Source organism: Mercurialis annua, linkage group LG4 (assembly GCF_937616625.2).
Source record: "Mercurialis annua linkage group LG4, ddMerAnnu1.2, whole genome shotgun sequence".
NCBI classification, from domain to species: domain Eukaryota; kingdom Viridiplantae; phylum Streptophyta; class Magnoliopsida; order Malpighiales; family Euphorbiaceae; genus Mercurialis; species Mercurialis annua.
Window position 1 is genome coordinate 32387239 of NC_065573.1, and position 18336 is coordinate 32405574.

General features: G+C 36.4%; 2 protein-coding genes across 6 annotated transcripts; one reads left to right on the forward strand and one right to left on the reverse strand.

The window, feature by feature from the left end:
- The first annotated feature begins 1696 nt into the window (after nt 1-1696).
- Nucleotides 1697-6063, forward strand: LOC126677927 (O-fucosyltransferase 29). Of its 2 annotated transcripts, none has more exons than XM_050372742.2 (9): nt 1697-2345; nt 2445-2538; nt 2786-2862; nt 3041-3129; nt 3261-3450; nt 3561-3745; nt 4424-4526; nt 4702-5030; nt 5335-6063. In XM_050372742.2, the coding sequence occupies exons 1-9, from the start codon at nt 1995-1997 to the stop codon at nt 5735-5737; spliced, it is 1821 nt and encodes a 606-aa protein (XP_050228699.1). In that variant the 5' UTR covers nt 1697-1994; the 3' UTR covers nt 5738-6063. The 2 variants fall into 2 exon arrangements, with proteins under 2 accessions (XP_050228699.1, XP_050228700.1); XM_050372743.2 differs by having other exon boundaries at nt 1698-2345; nt 2448-2538.
- A 401-nt stretch (nt 6064-6464) lies between these two features.
- LOC126677416 (uncharacterized) lies at nt 6465-17333 on the reverse strand. 4 transcript variants are annotated; one of them, XM_050372013.2, is made up of 17 exons: nt 17138-17333; nt 16936-17051; nt 14405-15984; nt 13938-14273; nt 13561-13710; nt 13152-13465; nt 12502-12974; nt 12087-12139; nt 11880-11987; nt 10014-11803; nt 9744-9852; nt 8898-9078; nt 8449-8513; nt 8235-8350; nt 7302-8162; nt 6811-6901; nt 6465-6723 (listed from the first exon to the last, which is right to left on the reverse strand). In XM_050372013.2, the coding sequence occupies exons 3-17, from the start codon at nt 15972-15974 to the stop codon at nt 6707-6709; spliced, it is 6234 nt and encodes a 2077-aa protein (XP_050227970.1). In that variant the 5' UTR covers nt 15975-15984; nt 16936-17051; nt 17138-17333; the 3' UTR covers nt 6465-6706. The 4 variants fall into 4 exon arrangements, with proteins under 4 accessions (XP_050227970.1, XP_050227969.1, XP_050227971.1 ...); XM_050372012.2 differs by having other exon boundaries at nt 16963-17058; XM_050372014.2 differs by having other exon boundaries at nt 13938-14270; nt 16936-17058.
- Between the last annotated feature and the right edge of the window lie 1003 nt (nt 17334-18336).

Sequence of the window (18336 nt, forward strand, 5' to 3'; positions counted from 1 at the left end):
TTAATTAGAGTTGATTATCGCAATTAATAATTATGTAAAACCATTTTTTTTAATTTTATGAGATGTTCTGAACGAGTTCCAACTATAAAACGGCACTTTTAGGCCTTCCACGTTAAGACTAATCCCCCCGAGCCGGGTAGCTCTTTTGCAGGGAGAAAAGCTCTGCCTCCAAATTTTAAACGGTTGCATATATGAGTACGATTCGAACCCGCGACTTCATTTAAATGAGAAAACGTCTTATCAACTCACCTGCTTTGGGGTTAAAACCAAAATAATTTTAAAAAGAAGAAAATTCATAAGTGCAACTAATAATCAAAATTAACTAAATTGTGGTGCAATTATTTTAATATGTAGTATAAAAAAAAGGAGATGAAAGATAGAAAAAGTTAAGGTATTTGTATAATTTTATTGTTGAAGGTATTTTGAGGATAAAAATTTACTTTTTTATAAATTTTTTAAAGATAAAAATCGGAAAATATAAAATTTCACGGATCTTGTGGGTTAAAGATAACTTTTAAATCTACAAAAAATGAAAATTTTAAGAATCAAGCGGTTTCAAGATCGTTATCTTAATATTTGAACTATTTATATATTTGAGTAACCTTTTCATGGTTGAAAAACTATACTCGATAACTATATTAAACAGTTCTCTTCATTATTTTATAATAGTTATTTCAATTTATTGAGAAATTATTCATTTATACAATTTTTATTATCAATGGAAATTTTAAATGTTGAAAAAAACATTAGCAGGGTTTAACATGTCACCGAATATTGTTGAGCTCATAATTATGGATCATATGAAAGCTATGATAATTAATTTGCATATCTTCAATACTTGCAATCTTGCATATAATATCCAACAATATTATGTAATTGTTCCATTTGCCTCTATTATGATGCATTTATAGGGAACTAATTGGTTCACCAAACAAAAATAAAATAAATCGAAGACTATCCATTTACAGCATCAATTTAATTAATATGGAGGTAACGTGAAATACTGATAACAATAAATCTTAGATAATTTTTTTGAGCGGAAACTATGAATTATTAGGAGAATTTACAAGTATGTATTTTTATCATGTATTTATGAAAACATAAACTTTAATTGTAAAAACATTTTTTTTATTTTTTGAGAAAAAGTTACCGAAATTCTACAAATATCGTACTAAACAGTTATCATAAAACTATTCAAAGTTACCTCACACACACACCTACTTTAAAAGCCATCATAAAAGTATTAAAAATATATATTATTAATTGCTTTAAAATAAATAAATTTCTATAACTAAAAATTGTTTTAAAAAAATATATATTTAGCAATATTCTTTAAAAAAGATACAAAAATAACCTTAGTATATAGCTCGCTTTCCTTAAAATCATCTTATCTCATGTATTTTGGATCTTAAAAATGACCCGAACATAATAAATATGCACCAAAAAACACACTAAAACTCAACTCCGTTTACATTTTTATTATTGTTTAATTTTATTTATAATAAATTCATAATTGCAACATAAATTTTTTAACTTTTAATTTTTTTATTAAATATCAACTCGTTAATTTATTATATTATGTGATACAATCGTTATTTCAAATAATTAAAGTATTTCAATTTAATCGATAATAATTTTAATGCCATTTGTCAGGGTGTTAATAAATATAAAAAGAAAAAAAAGAAATAAATTCACTTTCACTCTACTGTATTCCTCCTTTGATTTCTTTTGTCCTTTTTCTGGGTCTCAAAACCTCCATACTTTCTTCTGCAATCACTAATCCTTCTTCCCTATACACAATTTCTAGGGTTTTCAATTTTCACAATTATTTACCGCTCGCTTCTATTTCGTCTCCGATTTGTTGTATACATTATATCTCAGGAGAGCTGCATTTCTTGCTTTCTCCGGCAAGTACTATTGCTGCGACGGCAATGGCATTTTGAGTAAATAAACTATGAAACCAAGGGTAATCTTGGAACAATTGTCATTATTCAATGGGAGTTGCCAAGGCCTGGAGGTTTAGCTTAATCTCCCCATTGCATCCGCAGCAAAACGGTACTCACACCCCTAAAAGAGGCGGCACCGGCGGAGGAGGAAAGCACTACCACCACCATTATCATAATAATGATAATATTAGTAATAATTATAATGAGTGGTGGAGCAGGTGGAGATCCTCTGTGACGCAACACCAGCAACAGCCGCAGCAACGGAAGAGGATCCAATGGTCGTTAGTGTGCGGAATAATGCTGTTCGTTTTAGGTTTGATTTCTCTGTTTACTGGACACGTAGCGTCTGATCTTGAATGGTACTCTCAGAGACTGGTTAAGCAAAGCTTAAGCAGATTGGTAAATTTTTCGTCATTTTTGTTTTTGAAATTGAAAATAAATAAAAACTAGTGTATTTATTAGTTTATTAAAAGTATTTGAATTGCTGTGAAAATTTAGCAGGATGGGAGTAGGCGAGAACAAATTGATATTTGGAAATCAAAATACTCGAAATTTTACAATGGATGCAGCGAAAGGGGACGAAATTTCGCTCGTAAGTTCAATTTATTTTAATTTTTATTCAGTGAAGTTTTATGTTTTGAAAGACATAGTTGCTTGAATCCAATTCTTTCGACTTTGAGTCGAACATGGAAGAAAGAAAGAGAAACATTGTGCCTTAGCTTACATCATTTTTGCAAGAATTCAATTGGATTTAGATGAACTATTCTGCTTGGTTTGTTCCAAACAGAGCCTTCAATGCACTTCTTGATACACATGTTATTTTGTTTTTGGTTATGTAGCTGCCATTCGTGAGAAGTCTTCAAATGGATATTTGCTTATTGCAACAAGTGGAGGGCTGAACCAACAAAGAACTGGAGTAAGTGAATGTTAATAATGGCTTTATTTTGGTGTGTATATGTGCCTGAGAGAGAGAGAGAGGAAGGGAGAGGGATTTTGAGTCAGAATATTTGCTTGGAAATTTTCATTAATAGCACCAAAATATGAATGTATCAATTCATTTATTTCCTGAAGCTGCATTTTATTTCTTGACTCAGATAACCGATGCTGTAGTTGTTGCACGAATTCTCAATGCTACCTTAGTTGTACCGGAGTTGGATCGTCATTCCTATTGGAAAGATGATAGGTGACTAAAGATTATATTAGTTGATTATCAGTAATATTTGTTTGTTGATCTCCTTAAACATAGTTGCATTATCCAATTAATCCGCAGTGAACTTTTCATCTCTTCTTATATCTTACTTAATTGGTGTGCAGTGACTTTGTCAGCATTTTTGATGTTGAGTGGTTCATTTCCTCTCTTGCAAAAGATGTGACTATTGTGAAAAGAGTTCCTGATAAAGTCATGCGATCAATGGAAAAACCTCCATATACCATGCGTGTCCCAAGAAAATCACCTTCTGAGTACTATCTGGATCAAGTTCTGCCTGTACTACTGAGAAGACATGTAAGGAAATTTGGTCAGCTAGTGACTTTATTTATGTTATAGTTCTGTAAGCCTGAGTCTGTTTCTTGATCTTGTTTCTTGGCTGCAACGAGTAACTCCATACTTTGCAGGTTGTTCAATTAACAAAGTTTGACTATAGGCTTGCAAATAACCTTGATGACGAGGAGCTACAAAAGCTGCGCTGCCGTGTTAATTATCATGCTTTAAAATTTGCAAACCCAATACAAGATATTGGTCAGAGACTAGTAATGAAAATGAGAATGATGGCAAATCGTTTTATTGCAGTGCATCTGAGGTTTTTGCTACCTCTCTCATCTATTTGAAGTTAAATTATGAATTCAAATCTGGTTTAAAATTTTGAATGTTGATTGAATTGTGGATAGATGATTGGTCAAGTGCGCCATACATTGTTGCGTTGAATTTAATTTCGGCATTTACGCTCTGTAAGAAATTTTTTTACTGCCCAAAATATCCAGCTCTATCAGGACCTAACAGAAAATAAGCAGATTCATGTCTCTATGATGATGTGAATAACATGGTAGCACAAAACTACCTTTTGTGATTCCCATTCCTTGTGCTGGGTGCTGATATCTCAAAATATCATGATGTGAGTAACATGGTAGCATAAAATTACCCTTTGTGATTCTCCATTGCTTGTGATGGGTGCTGAATCTGCTGATATCTCATAATATGATATTGCAAACAAATAAGACAGTCTAATTTTGGACTCTCTCATACATGACTTATTATCTAGGCCCCTACTCTAAATTTGTGTTGCTGTATTATGATCTCTGTGTTGAGTGCCGTTGATTTATCCTTTAAGCCAGATTTATTTACATGTGTATTCCATTACAAAGGAGTTAATACTCGCATCCATTTTATACATGTATTCATTTATTATGGAGTGGAAAATTTATCTTTCTCATGCATGTTTGGGTTTCCTCATCTTTGAACCTATATCTTTGAACTGCAGGTTTGAACCTGACATGCTTGCATTTTCTGGATGCTACTATGGGGGCGGTGAAAAGGAGAGAGTTGAGCTTAGTGAAATAAGAAAGAGATGGGAAACATTACCCGTAAGATTGCTGTCCTTCATGAATAGTATTTTTTTTGTCATGTATTAGTTGAAGGGTTTTTTGACTTGCATAACTTTGGTCCAAACACCATTAGGACCATGCTTATTGAAAAGGAATCTAAATATGCTTCGTCCCATGCTTGTATCTTGATATGAATTTTTTTCTTGTATTTTAGGAAACAAGTGCAGACGAAGAGCGAGCAAGAGGGAAATGTCCTCTTACTCCTCGTGAAGTGGGTTTGATGTTGCGTGCCCTTGGATATGCTAATGACACATACATCTATGTTGCATCTGGAGAAATATATGGTGGAGAAGAGACTCTGAGGCCTCTTAGAGAACTCTTTCCAAACTTCTATACTAAGGAGATGCTTGCTAATGAAGAGCTCAAGCCTTTTCTTCCTTTCTCGTCTCGCCTGGCAGCCATTGACTACATTGTCTGTGATGAAAGTGATGTCTTTGTCACGAACAATAATGGAAACATGGCCAAAATTCTTGCAGGTCGAAGGTGAGACTCTCTTATGGTTTATTTCTTATTTGTTCTTTTCTGTTTTCAATCTGGTGAGAATATCTTGATACTAATTTGACCTGTCAATGTTGTTAGTTCCAGTAGGCTAAACAGAAAGCGGCATATCAAAATAAGGCTTTATGAATTATGATTAAAAAAAATCAAATTATATGCTGCTTTTTTCAGTACTAAATAAAAATTTAAATTTTGTCAGTTACAGCATGAAGTGAAGACTATCGCCCACAATAAATTTATGTTGTTTAAGTATTCTAACTTATGAAACTGCTCTTATTATGGATCCAAGGCGGTATGCAGGGCATAAGAGGACCATCAGACCAAATGCGAAGAGACTCAGTAAATTGCTTATGGCAAGGGATAAGATGGACTGGGATACATTTGCTAAAAAAGTTAAAGCATGCCAGAGAGGATTTATGGGCGAGCCAGACGAGATGAGACCTGGACGAGGCGAGTTTCATGAATATCCATCTTCTTGCATCTGTGAAAGAACATCCAGTAGGGACGAAAGCGGCAAGGATGAAAATCACGTGTTAGACCAAGTTCCTGCGAACGCCAAATCTAATGTCCCCTTGAAGTACATCAAGGAGAGACAAGGTGATAAAAGCCTTCAAACCTCTCCGAAGAGAAGCATAGGAGAAGAATTATCGTCTCTAACAGATACTGAAGATGACGAAAGATTTTCAGACTAATTGCGCAACAGAAGTAGGCCATTTCAAATCTTCAACTAGCCAACTTTTTAATGCTGGCATGAAATTATACTAGCCAGCAGTGCAACTGAAGCCTTCTTAAATGTTGTAGCTGGGTTCAGTTCAGTTTCTCTGGTTGCATCAGTGAAAACAATTGAATTCGTGTACAGAACGATCTTTGATCTGTTGCAAGTGTTGATAAATAGTTTAGTTACTTGTTTTAGGTATGCGTGAAGTTGAAACACTTGGACCTCTTATATATTAACTTAAATATTAATGTATCTCCTGAACTTGATGAGCAATTAACACTGAAATTATTTCTTTATTAATTAATTTATAAATTTATTAATTAGATCAGATTATGAATCAAAATTTGGTCGCTTAATCCTTGTATTTATTTTTAAAATTAATACATTTAATCCTTAGCTCTAATATATGTTGTGAAAACATATCCAATTTTAGATATTAATTTTTCCTCTGAATATACATACGGTAATGATATTTTAGACAAGGGTCTGGACCATAAAATAAATAATTGTTACAGCAATTGCAATTTCCATTTTGAGCTGAGGGATAAGTAAACATACGAGTCCAATCCATAACCAAAAAAAATAAATTAGGAAAGGAGTATCCCCAACTAATAAATTTAAAAAGTGTACATGCTTAATGATGATCGCTGATTGTCATGACAAAAGGCTTACTGCAATTTCAACCCAAACAAGACGTTGAATTTTCAAAATATGACCTAAGAAGATAATAATAAAATCACAATTGTGAATACACTAAAACTGATATGAACATCTACCAACTACACCTCATAGTTAAACCCAAGGAAGCAAGAATTTCCATTTCCTAGCTATCTCATCTCTTTTACTATAATAAATATACACATAAACTACTTATGAGTGTCTCTCCACCGACCATCATCGAGCTTTTTCTTTGAAATGGATGCTACACTTCTAGGACGATCATTCAACCATGATTATTCCCTGCTAAAACAAATCAGTCAGCTTCAAAGAGCGATGAAACAAAAGGGTGCAGGTAAGTGGTTTGTTGCTCCGGAATTAACATCTTACCTCTAGAGACAGTTCTACTTTTATGTCCTTTTTCATGCGACACGGATGGAATCTTTGAGACCATCAGTGAGCTTTGCAGCCCTTCCAATAGCTGTGGAACAAGCACAATAAACATATCAAATCTGTTTAGAAGTTGATCTTTCAAAAGATCAATTCCTAGAATGAAGAATGCAAATCTAAATTCACGTGGAAGTCTCAACTAAATTGAAATAAACAATGGCAATATAATAAAGGAAACCACAATCCATCCTCTTCATCAGCTTTCTTTTTAGGATTAATCACTTAGTTAGGCCAATCATGAATCCTTTAAATAACAGAAAAAATGCATCAAACAATAGCAAATATTACTATATAGGTTTTTCTAGAGTTACTTTATTTTTAGCCTACTTAGTTAATTTCACCATTGGATGTAAGTGATAATAACTTATCCAATGGTGAAAAGTGAACAAAGTAAGCTTTACCAATAAGAACTTCAGAATCTAGATACTTACTCTTGATGTTGGCTGAATTCTGCGAATAGACCTACGCGGCTCAGAGAGATCAGAGGTCGATTTTCCAGAATTACTATTAAAAGCTTTACCTTCCTCAATTTTACCAAGTTTCGAACCAGCAGGAGCAAGTCTCCCTTTACTCACCCTCTCAGCTTTAACGTTAATTTTCTTAGAGGATATGCTATCTGATGGAAGAGCATGTGCAGAAAATACGATTGGGCCCTCAGTAGCCCCAGACGTAGAAAACGATTGAAAGCTGGTTAAGTTCTGTTTTTCCGAAGAATTTTCAGAATGATTTACAGAATCATTGGCCTTTGCAACATGATCTCTATTGTCAGGAATAGAAACTGAGGTGCTTGTTAGGTTTTCCTTCTGTGGAACTGTTCTACCCGACATATTTGGTGGTTTGCCAGATTTAATTCTAGGCTTAGATATGGCTGCTCGCTTTTCATTCAGATCGGCTTTATAACTACTTTTCCATCCCCGCGTTCCTGCTTTTTGAGGCATTATGTACCTTGCAAACTTGGTTGAATCATTAGCTTCATTGATTTGACCACTTCCATCTGCAACATAATGCTTACTAACATCCATGAATTTCCTCTTCTTTCCAGGCTTTGGTACACCAATGACTACTCTAGAGCCTTCCTTTTGCAACCCTGTCCGAGTCATTCTCAGTGCATCATTCCTATTCCCATCTCTAGAGCTCTTCCCCATATTAAATGATTTTTCATCAGCGGTTAAGGACAATAATGTCGGGTCATCAGATTCCGTCGCATTAATAGTTTTGGAAATCTTATCCTTTTCCTTGGTTTCCACTACAGGGCTCCGCACCCTTGGTCGCTTCTCTTTTGGAGTATCACCCTGCAGACCAGGTTTTTAAGTCAGCAAGCAGGCATGGGAAAGTTCAAAGTCAATTAGTCAGGAAACAAGTACCTCATGAGAAGGTCGGTTGCTCTCTCCTGCACTGGACCATTCAATCCATTCCCCATTTTTCCGGATGAGAGAAGGCCTGAGGTTCCATTTACTAACTGGTAATGTTTCTCCATGAGCTGAGAGCAAAAGCAACATAATGATTATCTCAAAACAGAAAGCACAATCACCTAAAACAAAAAACTACAGCTAGACACTGTACTAGCCGGTCAATTACCTGGAAAATTAACCAACACAGACTCATCTGTCTTGCTCTTTTCAGTTATAACTCCCTCCCACCAGCTGACAAAAAAAGTAAAAGAGAGTGTAAGCATGAACTAGATTGAAGCCGTAAGAAGTATAATGAAAAGCTAAAAGATCCATAAGATAAGAAGTCCGCATCTGCAAGGTTCATGAGCCCCCTTCTATGGCATAATATCAATGACAACTAGCTTAATCAACCAAATTAAAAAAAAAATTGATTTGTGATATCAAGTTATCAACTCAAAAGACAGATAATAAACAAGCACTACTAGTAGTAAAAGATAGGGGTTGCCTGTTTCTGCTGTATTATAGTAGTAAAAGATAGGGGTTGTCTGTTTCTGCAATATTATACCCAATGGTAAAGCCTTGCCCCTTAAAAAAAAAGAAACTGATCACACAGAGACAACTATACAAACTGTATACCTATCTTGTATCCGTGCATCAACTCTGTCACCAATGGACCAAGTATGCTCCCCCATGGCAGCTCTTCTTCTCTTCCTTGTTCCTTCAAAAGGCATGACAGTTAAAGGGCGGGCAATCCGTATTTTGGGTGCCTCATCTCCTTCATGTTCAAGTGGCACCCACTCCCTAAGCTTTTCCGAGCCTAGACAACAAAAATTTCAAACTGGTGAATGAATCCAATGTAGCAGATGTGTCTGGCACAATTCTGTATATACTATCCACTTTAAGGAGTATAACCATAGAGGTAAATGTAATTAATGACACACCAAAATCAATATAATCAGAGATGACAGATAACTACTAAGAAATCCTGCAATAAACATGCATGACCAACTCTCTCTAAAACTTGAGGGTCATGCATATCAGAGGTTTAGAGAAGCTAGCCTGATGACTAATGAAAGTTTCTTCAAATGTCGGGATATTTATCAAAGTTCATATCAGTCTCCAGTCCATGCATCAAACCCCTAATATAAAAGAACTTCCTTTTCTTGTCTTTCATTTGAGAGAAATGGAGACTGCATAACCATGAAGGTTTGGAGGTCAACAAAGCCATTAGATACTTAAAGTTCACATTTGGAATTTTTCAGGTGCAAATAATGGGAGGAAAAAAAAATCATTTGTGAATATTCACATAAACAACATATTGCATTCCAAAATAAATCATGTATGTACTGTAACACATGTACAAAAGACTTCAATTAGACTGACCACATACGCTCCCATTTTGTAAGTATCCATGTGTTATTCCTTCATTCATAGTTCACACATATGATATACCAGTTTCAGATAAGAGAAAATCTTACTTACCTCCACTTAGTGTAAGATCAGAGTAAATCACATGTGCTTTCCCATCTTGTAAACTCAACACCTTGGCTGAGAACCAAGCTGCTTTGAATCCACTCCCATCTTTGAAAACCTTCAATAGACATACAAAAACAAAGTGCCTAAAATGTTGATGACCCACAAGATATACAGGAACCAGCAAAGATCAAAATTTCAGAAGAATGCTAATAACCCAGTTCAATTTACCACAGTAATATGAAGAAGGCAAATGTATTAAAGTTGGAAATTACAAACCTCGACACTGGAATCCTCTGTTATACAATCCTCTTTTGAAATTTCTGCCTTTTCGTACTCATCCTGAGCAATGGAAGATCTGGATTGGTTCCCAGGTTCAGGAACCATCCCGACATTTCTGGTCAAATCAGAAGTCCTTCGGCCTTTTTGTCCTTTTTCCTTCATAGTATTCGCACTAGAACATGCATTGCCATCGACCAATCTATCATGGTCCTCATTGGACAACGCTCTAAGAATGGGCGATTTTCCATGACTAATGGTCGTGTTTTCATTCTTATCTGTCGGAACTTTTATTGACTTCCTGGTCAAAGAATCTGGACCTTCACCGGTACCTATATTCATGTTTTCTCTGCCATCATTATTTAACTTAGAAACCAACTCGGAAGCCCCTTGTGCAAGTTTCCAGCAACCCTCAGGTCCAGCTGCCACTAACTCACTCAGAGGCATAGGATCACCCATAGCCACTATCTTCCCAGCTTGAGACACAGCTTCTGCAGCAAGCTCTGCAGCTTTAACGATGGCATCCATATTCTCAGCTCGTTTTGATGCAGCTGAAGCAGCTTCAACCCTCTTCCTAGCAGCTTCCCTTGCAGCAACAAAGATAGAATTTGAACTGTTTGTTCCATCACCACCCTTCAAGATGGAAGCAGGAGTAGCCTTACCCAAATTCTGCATGCCATCAGAAAGAGATATGACATCACTTTGACAAAGGTTGCTCTGACCGAAAGAAACAAATGCTTCCTCAGCCATCAGTTTTGCCTGTAAGGCAGCATTTGATGCAACCTTGGCAGCTGCAGCAGCTGCTTTTGCAACTGCAGCAGCTGCTGCTACTGAAACAGCAGCAGAAGCTAGTTTGAGTTCAACATCTGGTAACAATCCAGAATTTCTCTGCTTATCTAACTGATCCCAGATAATCTGACAATGGCTAACAGCAGAAGAAGCATGAGCAGCAGCAATCTCCGCCTGCATCTTCGCCTCTTTTACCTCCCCAAGGGATTCCTCTGATAAAATTGGCTTTGATTCTGAACTCTGGTCCCCATTCCTGAGATCAGAAGAGGATGTAGGAGTTGCAGATAAGATGAATCTCTCAGTAGGGACTTTAGGAAGAAAGCCAACAGGAGATGTGACAGGAACTGAAGACGACACAAAATTAGTAACCGTAGGGGCAGAAACTAACTCCATTTGCGGCTGCGCTGGAAATGACATCTGCCCAGAATTCTCATTATTCTTTTTCCTTTTTCTTGGCTTGGGATCAACAGAAGGTTGACTGGCTGATGCAGTTATTATTTTCACATCATGCACAGAAGGCCCAGGAAAAACAGTAGCAGAAGCTGCAGTCTGCGCCACAGGAGGAGTAGGCTTCGCGCCAGATGAATGGGGAACAGATAATTCTTTTACTGGTGTCAATTGAATAGGTTCTGTCCTAGGCAACTGCATTGAGAACCGACTACTATTGTCCATTGCAGAAGTAGGCGGAGAAGGAACCCAAGGACCACCAAATGAGGCGTGAGGTAGCCAAGAAGGGCTGTGCCCAATAAAATTCCTGATAGCTGGAGTTTGGTGAGGATGTAGAGGAGAAAGTGCTCGCTGATAATCCATGATTGGACCCCTTGGCATGCCACTTGTATGCAAAGTATCACCAGAAGGAGTTGACATACTCCAAAGTGGTGATGAAAAGGGTGCGATAGGACTCACAACTGGGGTACCCTTGCTGCTGCCTCGAGCAATAGGTGAGACTACCCTGCTTTGAAGGGCACTTTGTTTAATTGGTTGATCCGGAGCTCTAGCACCTGTATAACACATTTCTGAAAAACCAAGACACAACCAAATGCAACAAAAATCGAACAGTTTTAAACGGAGAGGTACCTGGACGAGATTGCACAGGAGTCTCAGGGGTAAAAAGATGAGGTTTTTGACCATGAAGTCTCTCTATACACAAGCGCCAGGCATTCTCCCATATGCTCCTTCCACCATCTACAGGTCCAAAACAGCAGAATGCGATCAGCCATTTCTATATTAATGTTAGGGGCAAAGGGAGAGAGAGATAGGGAAAAGAGGAAGGAAATCACTTACCGAGTCCTCCAAATGCAGATATCATATATGCTTCATCCGGTGCCATGGCTTGACTATAAGGCAAATAATTTCATATACAATTAGTCTACAACCATAAACATCAAATGAAATAAATTTTAAAGTCAACATAACAGAATGCACCAACACATCGAACAATAGATGAAAAAACTATGCATAGGTCCACTATGTTATTTTCATTTTATTTACACATTTTATTTTTAATGTTGGTTTGAACAGAAGGTCCAACCACCACCACCAGAGACATCAGATAGTGATGAAAGACAGCTACTTTCATTCCCCATCTGAAAGAACCTTATCCACATGCCATAAAATAAATTTCACCCATTAGACACTTATCTATGAAAAATGCATCAGAATAAACATCAAGAGAAAACATAAAACGACCGGAACCCACATCAAAGCGCCATAAACAAAGATCTGAGCTCGCAATTGCACTTGCTGTAAGTCTGTGAAAGGTTGCTGAAGTATTGCAGCTTGAGAAACTGAAGAATTCAAATCGGGCAGACTGGAAGATGATGTCGCAATAACAAATGGTTTAACATTATTGGAATCCAGGTGTCCATATCGTTGCATGTCACTGGACTGAACAAGTTGAGGAACACCAGAAGGGCTCATGGAAATACTAGTCGTTTTGTCTCCTCGTTCTGATCTCACAGAGGCTGGTTCTTTGATAGGTTTTCCCTTTTTAACAGTTTCTTTTGCCGTCGCTTTACCTGAAGATCGCCTTGGTTTACGCTCAGAAACACCTTTAGAACCAGTACGTGGAGTAGCTACATCAGAAATTTTTGGGCTTGCATGAGAAAGATCTTGAGAAGCCTTGGTATCTCGTAGGCCTAGGCCAGAATCTAAAGTAGATCCATCAAGAATCTTTTAAAAAGAGGAAAAAACAGATTAATAAAAATTCATAGCAAGTGTTAAAAAATGATTCACATCATAAATTGAAGATTATCATAAAATTCTCATACAGGATGTATAGATATTACAAAAGGACAAGCAACAAAAGCATGAAAATTACATCCAATAATGGAGCATGAAAGAACTTACTGGGGATGCTCGGCTGACTTCTACATTTGAAAATGTATGCAATTTCCTGGCATCTATTTTGGGTACTGCCACTGGACTGACAACAAAAGAGAAGCTGCTCTCATCTTTCGAAGAGCCATTTTGATTTGGATCCTGCAAACAAGCCTGCACTTTAATGGCACTGCCATCAGTTACCTCAGAAACTGATACACCATGATCAAATGATATTTCTATTTGTTCCTTGCTATCTTCTTTGTGAGTAAGTTCAGTAGCTCTGACAGCAGCAGGGGCACAAATAATTGGCTTTTCAAGATCATTACCACTCCCCTGTCCTCCTGCAAAAAAATACAAGTCAAGATTCAAAAACTGCAAAAACCGTGAAGAAACTAAGATGAGAAACAGCATCAGGAGCTAATGCTAAAGGACCTACCAGTAGTGCTTAAAACAGCAATCTGATTTGAACTCGCACCTCCAGATACAATGACAGCTGCTTCCTCCTGACCGATTAGACTAGTATTTTGGGAAGAGTCGTGCATTGCTGAAGGCTCAGCGCCACTAATATCAATGTTTACAGACGGTCCTGTAACATAAAAAGCATGAAAATCAAAAAAAAAGGAAGAGTTCAAATTTAGGTGTGATTCAAAATTGAATACTAAATTAAGGTACAGGATTAGAACTTCGACATTTATAATACAGCCTTAAAAAAAAACAAGAAATCCATAATCTATACAGCCTGACGACATTCTAGAAAGCTACAGGTAACCATGCTAATAATTTGGTGAGAAAATAGAATTGACACATGATCACCTGAAACATTCATTGTTTTCTTATCATCATTTTCTTTTATCGCTGCTTCACCAATGTCTCCCTTATTTGCATTTGAAGCAAAAAGACCTGAGCCAGCTTCTTTATCCTTTGTGCAGTCCTCGCCAACTTCTTCAATTGCTACTGCTTGAGGTTCAATTTGATTTTCTATATTACAAGTATTTACTTCAGAAACTGCTTTTTTGACAGCTAAACTTGCTTCTGCAAAATTCTCAACAACAATTTTTTCATTTGTGTCTGAAGATGAAATTTCAACATCCTTGTGTTCAACTGCATCTGTGTGGATGCCACTCCCAGAAGCCACTATAACACCATCTGCTATATCAATGAAATAAATTAACACTTTTGAAGATGATATGTGAAGCTGAAAAATTGAAGAAAGAAAAAGCTGTATTCAATGCTTAAAACTTGAGCAGTGAGTGTCAGTGGGGTATGAATTCATAGCATACCAGAATCTATTAACTCCTTTTCAGAGCTAACTTCACCAAAAGTTGGGGTCCCAAGCGCTTTATCAATGCTTCTTTCCAAGTTACTACCATCAGAAGGCAACTCTCTGTTATTTTTTTCCTCAAAAGGAACATCTTGATCAACATTGACCAGTCCAGGAACCACTTCTTGTTCAATAGTTTGCACAGGTCCATCCCTTGTAGGCGATGACATATGGCCCTCAGCATTTATCTCACTAACAAGTTGAGCTGAAGAGCATACCTCTTGTAAACTAGAACCAACATCCTCAACTTTATCTTGAGAAGCTTGTATGTCCTTTGTAGGTAGCAAAGATGACCTAGAATTGCTCACAATGTTCGGATAATCCAAATTAGAGTACTCCCCTTCAACTGTTTCAACAGTAGTATTGCTTTCAATAGCCACAAGAGATACACTATATGCATCTACTTCAGACTGGCCTAGTATCTTTAAACCAGGATCCCCCTCTGGTACCATAGAAGGTTCCTCCGCACTAGTTGCAATTGTGTCTGTTTCTTCCATAGAATCTATCGATGCCTCACGGAGAGGATTGTCCATATGAGGATCACAGAATTCAACCATTTCTGCATCCAAAACCTGAGTCTGTTGAACACCTAGGCCTACTGGACCCTCTTTGTCCTGATTCTTCCTGTTATCGATTCCTGAAACATCTAAATTTTCATCAGTATTCTTATTTGCATTATTTAATCCATCTTCGTCATTCAATGCATCATTGCCTCTAGTGATGTTTTGTAGAGTAATAACCGCACTATCAACTTGGGCCCCTGAATCAGAACCTTCCTGTATCCTGATATCTAAAGGTTCATGAATGAGACTACCAAACTCTCTTTGATTAACATCATTACATTTCCCATCAATCAACATAATGCTTTCAGCAGTGTGTAATCCGACCCCTTCATTAATAACAGTTAGGTCACCTAAACTTTCATCAACAGAACCGTCACCTTTATGGCTCAATGAACTATCCTCAACTTGAGTCTGCAGCCCGACATCGCCATCATTTAACACAGAGAAGTTTTCTGGAAACTCATCTGGCAGTGTTGTAGTCTGTGAATTTGTTTCATCTCCCACTCTGGCCGGTAGAGTATCATCCTGTTTCAAGCTGGGCTCCATTTGCTTTATTATACAGCCCAGTTCATCACAGGCATCAATCTCCTTAGTATTACTCTGCGCAGGAATAAGTTCTTCCTGACCAACCGATTTTAATAACATCTCAACAGATTCCGAGGAAGTGGCCTCGGACCATACATTGGTATGCCTTGAAATTGCACAGGACTCTGCCGCAGTTGAACTGAATTGTATCCCACTACTACCTCGGGAGTAATCTTCAATCCACTGGCTATCTTCGTTACTTTCGATTCCAAGAAATACCTCTGTTTCAACTAAACTATCAAACCTTAAAGATCCGTGAAGACTATCATCAAAATCAAACTTAGGAAGAGCATATGACCGTAGAACAGAAGGAAATTTGCTGCTTCCTTCACCACCTAAATGAAGATTCTGGCTTTGAAAATCATTGTCATCATAATCCATGGGTGTATCCCTACAACATAAAATAGTGAGAAGTAGATGGATCAATATATATACAAATACGCGAACACAAACACACAGATTTATAGAATTGAGAGATGATACCCAAGAATGACATTACTCGTAAAGATAATTCTCTATTTGGATTTAAAAAAGTCTAGATGAATAAGAAACTGTAATACAATTGTTTTCAACCTATTCTCTAAATGAAAAAAATGGAATCACCATTATACATTAGTTGAAAAGATAACAAGCTGATTTCATTTATTTATAAGCTCTAACCTTATTCAAAGATCCAAACTTCAAATATTTCCCTACATGATTACGGTAAGGCATCAGAGAGCCATTAAGCTCGCGTGAGAGTCAATTTGATTGCGCTATACGAACAATTATGCTTATCTACTTCACGACAATTACAATTCACTATTATACACGGCAAGTAACAATAAACACAACTTAGCTAAAATCGTAATAATATTTGATAATTAATTACATTCAGGAATTGGCATATTAAATGCTAGATAATACATAAACCAGAAACTTAATGGTATCTTAATACACTTATACTAACAGACATATGCATCATCAGAATCACATGAATATAGCATCAAGGGTTTTAACTATCTTCGTCAATTTAAAAAAACATGAACCTCCTTCAGGATAAATAACTGACTACTCTGTTCACGGTGAACTACTGAACGGTGAACTACTGAACGCTTCAATACCACAACAGAACCCTAATTCAGACATTTCAAGCACGCAATCAACTACTACACTCTTATTACTAATTACATTATACAATGAGAACGAGAGAATAAATAAATATAAACTTCAGTCATTTCGAAGCAAAAACAACTAAGGAAACACAATTATTTAGGCATTTACACTACACGAAAACAATAACAAAAGCCTAACCTCATTACTTTGTTTTAGGTAAAAAAATAAAGTAGGAAATGAACAGTACCAGAATAAGTAAGTCTAGAGATGCTACCTCCCTCCATCCGGTGACGAATCCTGGCCGTCCGTTCCAGTCGATCCTCACTCAACTCTTCTTTAATCGTACGGTCATCTATTTTTCAACTGCTCTCTAGACAAAATTAAAAAAACCTAATTAATTAACCATAAACTCTTCTTCACTAGTGACTTCACACTGAAAAAATTCTCACCGGATTATTTCAAATTGCCGGTGGGATCGAATTAGGGTTCCGGTGAATCGAAATACTAAGCGTCAAGTAAGTGAATACAGAGAGAGAATTGGAGATAAAAGTTAGAGAGAGAAACAAAATGAAATGTTTATTTAATTTTAATTTTCGATTCTTTTGGTTTTTTTAGGGAAATGAAAAACGAACGAGTTCGATGTGGCGAGTGGAGATAATCGAACTTTTCTTTTTTTATTTTGTTTTCAAATAAAGTGGGGTAAGTAAGTTCTAAGTCATGATCTAACGGTTGTAAACGGATCGGAATTTGACACGTGAAGAGTTCTCATACGTTCAACGTTGAAGTGAGATTTTAATGCTGTGAGTCACAGCAGGGCTAATCGACGTCCGTTTGAGAATGTGAAGGTATTTTAACGGTGATTGTATGGGCTGTGAGAGAGAGGGTGATGGAGGGGTGTGAGACTTAGTTGACTGCAGATTTTGGAAAATCTAAAGAGAACAAAAGTGATATCAGTGGTGGGTACGTGGTGAGCGGCTAGAGTGAGAGTGGGTAGTGTAGATGGTTTTTATGGACCGTTGGATTAGATGACTTTTTAATTAGTTTTTTCGGATGAAGCTGCAGATTTATAAACGAGCCTATAGCATAGAATTCTTTTAATTATTACAGGATGTTGATGGCACGTGAGGATAACTTTTTAATTCCAAAAAAACTCTTTGGTTAGAAATCAATTCGAATTGGGTGGATCTATACCCCAAATAAAACACTTTCCACGTTTATTTTTGTTCCAATTGCGTGGATCTTCTAATAAAAACAAAAATAAATAGCTTTATCGTTTGATTTATAAATAAAAAAGATGAAAATATAAATTATAAAAATATAATTTCTCTATAAAAAATTAATTAACTATAATGGCATAATAATTATATGTAGCATATTAGCTACGATTGACATATTAGCGGAAAAAGGGACATTTTATTAAGTGCTAATATTGAGCCATACATCTATTTTATTGTCATTCATTGAGTTTTTAAACAAATTCAATTTTTTTGTAGATTAAAATTCAACTCTTTTTAATGTTTTTGAAAAAAGATAAGCCTACTCACAAAAAACACAAATAAACTTCTTTTGAAAAAAGATGCAACAATGTATTCCTAGGAGTTTGTAGTTATATATAGAATGATTTGTTTTTTGTGTATAGTATATATTT

What these genes read in the sequence shown, in the direction of transcription:
- LOC126677927 (XM_050372742.2), top strand. Translation starts at nt 1,995, where the DNA reads ATGGGAGTTGCCAAGGCCTGGAGGTTTAGCTTAATCTCCCCATTGCAT. An exon ending in AGAGATGGGAAACATTACCC is followed by an intron (nt 4,527 to 4,701) that starts GTAAGATTGCTG and finishes CTTGTATTTTAG; the next exon opens with GAAACAAGTGCAGACGAAGA. An exon ending in AAAATTCTTGCAGGTCGAAG is followed by an intron (nt 5,031 to 5,334) that starts GTGAGACTCTCT and finishes TATGGATCCAAG; the next exon opens with GCGGTATGCAGGGCATAAGA.
- LOC126677416 (XM_050372013.2), bottom strand. Translation starts at nt 15,974, where the DNA reads ATGGATTATGATGACAATGATTTTCAAAGCCAGAATCTTCATTTAGGT. An exon ending in AAGTCAGCCGAGCATCCCCA is followed by an intron (nt 12,975 to 13,151) that starts GTAAGTTCTTTC and finishes TCTTTTTAAAAG; the next exon opens with ATTCTTGATGGATCTACTTT. An exon ending in GATGCACGGATACAAGATAG is followed by an intron (nt 8,514 to 8,897) that starts GTATACAGTTTG and finishes TTTTTTTGTCAG; the next exon opens with CTGGTGGGAGGGAGTTATAA.